Below are 7,316 nucleotides of genomic sequence, written 5' to 3' on the forward strand. Positions count from 1 at the left end.
TGTCAGTGTACATATTCCACTAGGTAGTGTAACATAATGAGGTATACACAAATCACTGAATATGCACATCAGAGCTTTCCCTTAAGCTACACAAATGTTTCATAGAAACTATCATTTTTGGTCTTGCCTCACAAGTCTGATACTAATTTCATATACTAAGCATCCTCATAAATGCTGATATTAACTGTACAACAGTCACTGTTGTGATACCCATTACTAACTATTGTATGATGATTTGAAAACCAAATAATTTTATCTGTTTATTAATCTTCACCTTTTTCTTGTTTATTAATGTATACATAACACTTTTTTGCATAAACTATTGTTCCTTGATAACATACATGACATAAATCAACCAGCTTCAATGGCTTATAGGAATAAACCCAGGACTAAAAAATAGGTGACCCGAGTTTGACTAACATCTTGGGCACTCTTTGAACTGGCATGGGTGGGGAGAATGATAAATTAGATGTCTGCTCCCCTCCAAATTAGATGTCTACTCCCCTCTTCTAGGGAGATGTGTGGGGATGTACCGGGGGCATGCTGTTCACAAGTCCTGGTGGTGAGATGTGGACTACGATACTGTGGAAGGTGGCAGAAGAGAGCTGCATCACCACATAGGCGACAGCATTTCCCTCACAGTGTCATTGCACACTCATATGGGTGACATCAGACAGCATGTCAGCAGGGAAACAGAGCTTTTGCAAGAAATCCCCCTGAGTGGTCACAATAGGATGGCCCCATCTTCTCTACTCCTCTCACCAGTCAGTCACACAGGGCATCAAAGCCCAGTTGTCACTGTGGCTATTCAGAACAGGATTCGTCTGGCAAAGGAATATGCCAGGGTGTCCTCAATGCAGTGGTACCAGGAAGAAGGAGACACACAAGAAAGACGGGGAGCTAATGTTACAGAAAGCTGGCCCCAAAAATGTATAACTCATTCTACTATCTTCTTGAATTAACTGTTTTATGAGAGCTTTTCTCACCAGTTACTTTCTGAAAACCCAGTTAGCAAAATATAAGTAAATGAATGGTTAAATGAAAATAATCAAACACTTCACAAGTAGTTAGAAAACTACACTGGTTTCTTGCTATGACACATATAATAACATTATAAATGATGGCATTAGTCCTCACCTACTAGAGTAGTAGCCACTACAATTAAGTTAATCAGAATTTTTTTACATCAAGATATATATATGAATTCATGACGTGGGCTTTTGTATACACCTTTGAAAATATTACAATGTGGATTGTCTTTTATGAGCTAAGGAAGGTTTTGGCTCCTCTATACTGCGTAGCTTGTTTAATTACTGCCATCTTCCCTTCTTGGGTTGATTTGGCACACTGCTTGCTATTCTTCCCAAAGGCAATGATAGATATCATAATAGTAGATCATCATATTTTGCAGATGTCTACCACTGTATGGCAATCCATAGTGTCTGTCTGTCTGTCTCCTTCTCTCTCTCACTCTCTCAGCTAAGAAAACTTTATTCACAACATGGCAAATACAAACTTGTTGAGCCAAAAAGATTAATAATAACAGCATAATTATTTTTTTTTTATTTTGCAGGGGCAAGCCTTTCATGTGGGGGACATAACCCTTACTTAAGTTTACTAGCTCAACAATCTCATATTCATGAGAAAAGAAAAAACAACCTGTGAGAGCAAATAAAGTAGCCACATAAACCTATGGTTACCACCTGTCCCACTTTGCAAGGGACAGTCCCTCTTTGGGCAGTTGTGTCCTGCAAAAAATTTGTAAAAATAGCAAATGTCCTGAGATTTTAGGACAATATTATTTTCTATATTTTATGTAATAGTTGCATAAAACAGTTATTCTGTATATGAAACACCTAAATGTTATAAGAAACAGAATAAGCAACTAAAATGCTACAAGAACAAGCTTTTATTTAGGCAAAAAAGTGAAGTTCTGTCCTTTGTACTGGCCGTGGGTATGTTTTAGCCTGCAAAATGTGACATTTGTACCAAAAATGTCCCACTTTGGGCATTTGAAAAGGTAGCAACCCTACATAAACTGTGATCTTGCTGTAAAGTTATATAATAGAAAATTTGGTCAGGGAAAGGTAACATCAGGGAAATGAATTCTGGAAGTAATGGCTGATCAGTCAGTCACTGACCACATGAGGGTAGCTGTATTTGTGAACACTGGTAAAGTTAAATGTGGATTACCAAGAATAGTTTGGGTTGCCAGGGAAAAGAAAGCCCTATAGCAATTAAGAAAACAGAATAAATATCACAAACAATTAATTCAGTGTGGAATGAGAAAGAACTGTGGATCATGGTTACACATGATGGAAGCTTCAACCTTGGAAAAAGATACTACATAATTATTACTACTAAAAGTGCTGATTTGGTCAGGTCTTGTGCTATAGCAGCATATAACAGGTTTATCTTTTTCCTGATTTTGGGGTGTAATCATGGTGCTGTATGCACAACAGAAGGGTATACCTTAGATGGTAGTAAAGAAAGTTCCAAACTATTGCCATGTTTGACGTGGCTATCTGTGGAAGTTAGAAGTAGCTTTTCAATGGTTACCAGTCAGAAAAGGTATTGTTAATATCTTATATTCTTAGGGTCCCCTACATGAGCACAAACAGGCATACATATTCAATGGTAAGTGATCACTTTATGACTCGTTAAATTAATATCCAGATGTCTGCCTGAGTGATGCAACCTACAACCTGCCCCCCAATCTTTTCTGCTAACTTTGCTGAAAAAGATCTCTGTGGCATTTCATTTAGGGAGACTGAATGTTCTGTACTTCTAGTAGTTTTGGATGTGACAACTGACACACTTGGCTTATATCTTTGTCTAATTTAACCATCTTATGGAAGCGCAGTAGTTGAAATGATGTCCTCAATTTCTAAACACAAATAATGCTTCCTTTCTTTACAATTTGACTATTATATTAACCCACTTGAGACTTACTGACAGCTATAGAATAAAGACCCTGCATGTAGAGGTCTGCTTAGTGACATTTGTAGCAGAAAGACCCTGAATGTAGAGACAGTGAAAAACAAATAATTCTTCACAATTTCATTCTTTTACAGGTGTTGGCATGTCAACCATGATGATGTCATTCCTGATGTGCACCTATTATAACCTCATTATCACCTGGGCCCTGTATTACCTGTTCAGCTCATTCCAAAGCCCCCTTCCATGGCAGAGTTGCAACAACAGCTGGAATATTCCAGAAAACTGTTCAGAATACATTAGCAACAGTAGCTTTGCTACCACAGCAAGCCAGCAATTCTTCAAGTAAGTTTTTTTCTAGTATTCAAATAGGATGCAGAAAATATGGTAGGCTCTTTTACAATCAAGTCTTCAACATGTAATTCAAATGCATCTGCTAAATGTTGACAGTGTGGAGCTACAAATGCAAAATTTCAGAATACGGCAAGTATAAAGACTATATGTAAATCACGTGTAATAAAACATGGGCTTCATGTACTTGACTCTTTATATATTGTGAAGTGATGAACTGTCTCCTAAAATAACTTGCACATTCCTTCTGTATTAATCAGTATTAGCATGAATAATGTATTGTTTTAAATTTTCTGGTCTCATCTGGACTCATTTACAAGTATCATGATGTCTATGCTAATGCTCAAACTACTCATCCCATTCTCCATGATGCAGCTGGCTGTTCCTTTTGCATCCATTAAGTATGGCTTTATATAAATAGTTTGATAAAAAGCATAACTCCCACAAATGTGGCCCCAGCAGAATAAACATATTTTTTATCTTCACTTTATTGATTTTATTGATATTAGTACCAATCAAATCAATGTAATATATGATTTGTTAAGTCTAGTGCTCGAACACAATGTGATGATCTTTGAAAGCAATTTGTATTGGCAGCAATGGGGTGTAGCTATGGGCACCCCATGCGCCAATAGTTATACTAATCTTGTAATGGTGAATTGGGAACATGATTTTGTGTATAATAACAATCCATACTCGCAGCATGTGAAGTTTTATCAGCATTTTGTTGATGATATATATATATATACATGTTATGGGAAGGAAATGAAGACCTTGCCAGCTTTCATAGATTCTTAGAAGGGACTGCTGAGTTTTTAAGATTCAGCGTGCATTCTTCCTATGAGATGCTACCTTTCTTGGATGTGATGACCATTCAGAATAACTGTGGTAAGACTGATACACAATTATATCGTAAGGAAACTTGGAAGAACAATTATTTGGCAAGATCAAGTATGCATCCCCGGCATATTTACTCTAGTACACTTGAAGCACAGCTGCTCAAGTTTCCAGATTAAGTACCAGAGAAGATGATTTTCGTGAAGAACTATTAAGAATGGGGACATTTTTTTCAACATAGAGGCTATGATAAGAAACAGATTGTTAAGGCACAACAGAAGGTTAGTGCCGTACATGGGCAAAAGGGAGACCCTACCTGTATCGAAATGATATTCACCCCCAACAGAGTTCTGAACAGATGAAAAAGAGGCCACAGATGGAGCAAGTCACTTGTGTTGTCCTGACCTTTACAAGTGATGTAGGTTCATAGGTGTGTACTAGGCTAATGGCCCTGGAGCCTTTACAAGCCTAGCCCATAGGATTACCCTAGCATTGTGCCACCTAACATTAGTTTCCAGTGCCTCTGTTGAGTAGAGTCACTGGAGTGATCCCTGGGGAGAACTTTCTATTTCCCATCCACTCATCAAGATTTCTCTTGAAGAGGGCCAGTGAGTTGCTCTGACATGTATGAGAAGTCTATTCCATAGCATGGGCAGTCTCTGGGTTATGAACCTGTCCCTCCAGCATGTTCTGTTGATTGTGGTAATGAGGTTGAGGTCTCTGGAGCGTGTGGTGCAGTGGGATTGGGATTTCTTTAGATGTAGCATTTCTAACAGAGCTGGGTCAGACATGGCATTGTAAGTCAAGCAGAGATCACTTCTAAGTAGGCGATATGAGACAGGGAATGATTGGATTTATTTTAGTCTGTCCATATAGGACAACTGTTTAAGGCCTAGGATCATCTTTGTGAGGTACTTTTGCGGCATCTCAAGTTGTTGCAAGTGTCTAGTGAGGTACATTCCAAATGGGGCATTGTACTCGATGATTCGCCTAATAAGGGAAGAGTAGAGGGAGAAAAAGTCCAAGGTACCCAGGAAACTGAAATCAGTCGCTGAAATCCAGCTCCAAGATTTTATTCACAGATAAAGACAATACATTAATGTTCTCCAAGACTGAATTAATACATTTTCGTTTGAGTAACTTCATCAGATGTGGACAGGCTTAATATAAAGTGTGTCCTCAATTCATTACTTCTGAATATCTTGCTTATAGAGCATATGGTTTGATGGAATAAAAGGATCGCTTGGTCTTTCTAGTCTGTCCTTAGCAAGTGTTGCTCCTTGTAATATGGACTGCTTGGTTCAGTTTGCTGGTGTGTTGTTCTGGTCACAGAAAAACAGCAGTGAGCTACTAAATGAAAGTTTTAAACTGATAAAGGAGCAAGTAGACTCTAGAGAATGCTTTAACTCCAAACAAATCAGTTATATGATACACTCCTTGACAGGAAATCACCACAAACAAACAGATGTTTAACAAATGGAGAAAATTTCCAGTTAATACCTTACACACAGTGAAACTAGCTAGAAAAGATTTACAAACAGTGTGACAGTAAAAACCTTATTTATCAGACCCTGTGAGGCAGACAGTTTTAGTAAAACCGTGCAGATTAGTTCATAGCTATAAAATAAAGTAAAAAGTATGCATCAGATAATAAAAAGTGCTATAAGTATCTAGAATAAGCAATAACTAGTAAAAATAAGTGAAAAAAACAGGATACTTATTGCTATGGATGACAGATCAGAGTTTTGGTCAGTGCCCCTCCTCCATTTAGCTTTGTGTGAAATGGCAGAAACACTCTCACAAGGTAACTTCTTAAGTAATGGAAGGTTGAAACCTGTAACAACTTTAAAAAAAAGCTTGAAAAAACCAATGAGGTGCTTACTCCAAGCTGTAGACCAGGCAACCCTAACCAGCCAATGACCATAAACACTACACTCTCACTGAAGTGGAAAATAGCTTTTGCTAAACTAAGATGGCCTGGAAAAATGTGCTCAGAACACACAGCCTCTACAAACAAACAACTAGGCCCAGAAACACAATCCTGAATATGAGCAATGCTACAGCCACTATCTACACTATTTTAGGCAGAAAATGCTACAGAAATGTTTATCACAACAGAAAAACAGCAGTGAGCCCACTAAATGAAAGGTTTAAACAGAATGTGACATCACTGAAGCTAACTGGAAGATCCTTACATCAGATGAGACGATTAAAGAGATTGTAGGAAATAGACCACATATTTGCCTTTAAGAACAGTTGCAATCTTAAGCAAATGCTAAACATAAAGCACCTGCAAAGATACAGTCCAGCAAATATATATCTAAAGAACAAGATTTCAAACATCCATTTATTAATTTTATGCTTATACCGAAGCTGTATGCTGACTGTACTACTAAAAGTTTGGTGTACTTGGCTACATGCGACAGCTGTACATGTTTCTATATAGGTAAGACTGTGAGATAGTATAAAGAAAGGATATCTAAGCCTATCAGTGATATCCATCTGAAAGATCATAAAAATCCCCTTGTGAAACATGTGCATGAATCAAATGGACACAAGTTCATTTTTAGAGTATTACAAGTGGTATCTGAAAAATAGAGAGGTGGTGATCATAATAATCACTTGGAATTGCAGAAATGAAATGGATAGGAGGGTTCCAAGCACATAGATATCCTGTTTTAAACTCATACTTTCCATTGAAACCCACCCTTAGGGGGTGGAAGCTGAAGCATTAATGTTGATTGGCTGAAAGTTTTTTTAAATTTTGACATCACTGATTAGTTTTACAGATCTGATGAAGGGTACTCTTGTACCTGAAAGTGCTTATCTGCCAGTTTTACAAGTTTCTTGAAGTTTTTTAAGTGTTACTATTTTATCAAAGTGCTTATTTCAGTTAAAGCAGTGTTTTATGGACTGCCTTGTTGTAACAGCACTGATTTTGGTTTATATATATATATATATATATATATATATATATATATATATATATATATATATATATATATATAGATACACACACACACACACACCCATACATATATATATATATATACACACACACACACACACACACACACACACACACACACACACACACACACACACACACACACACATACACACATACACACACACACACACACACACACACACACACATATATATATATATATATATATATATATATATAT

At 37.2% G+C, this 7,316-nt stretch overlaps 1 protein-coding gene across 1 annotated transcript in view; it reads left to right on the forward strand.

Moving 5' to 3' along the window:
- Window positions 1-7,316, forward strand: part of LOC122788366 (sodium- and chloride-dependent GABA transporter ine-like) — a 431,595-nt gene that overhangs the window by 75,563 nt on the left and 348,716 nt on the right. The window contains exon 3 of the mRNA XM_044055443.1: window positions 3,075-3,282. Coding sequence (XP_043911378.1) covers window positions 3,075-3,282 — 208 coding nt within the window. The remainder of the gene's footprint in view (window positions 1-3,074; window positions 3,283-7,316) is intronic.

The sequence above is a fragment of the Protopterus annectens genome, chromosome 13.part0 (assembly GCF_019279795.1).
Source record: "Protopterus annectens isolate FY-2018-M chromosome 13.part0, PAN1.0, whole genome shotgun sequence".
NCBI lineage: Eukaryota > Metazoa > Chordata > Ceratodontiformes > Protopteridae > Protopterus > Protopterus annectens.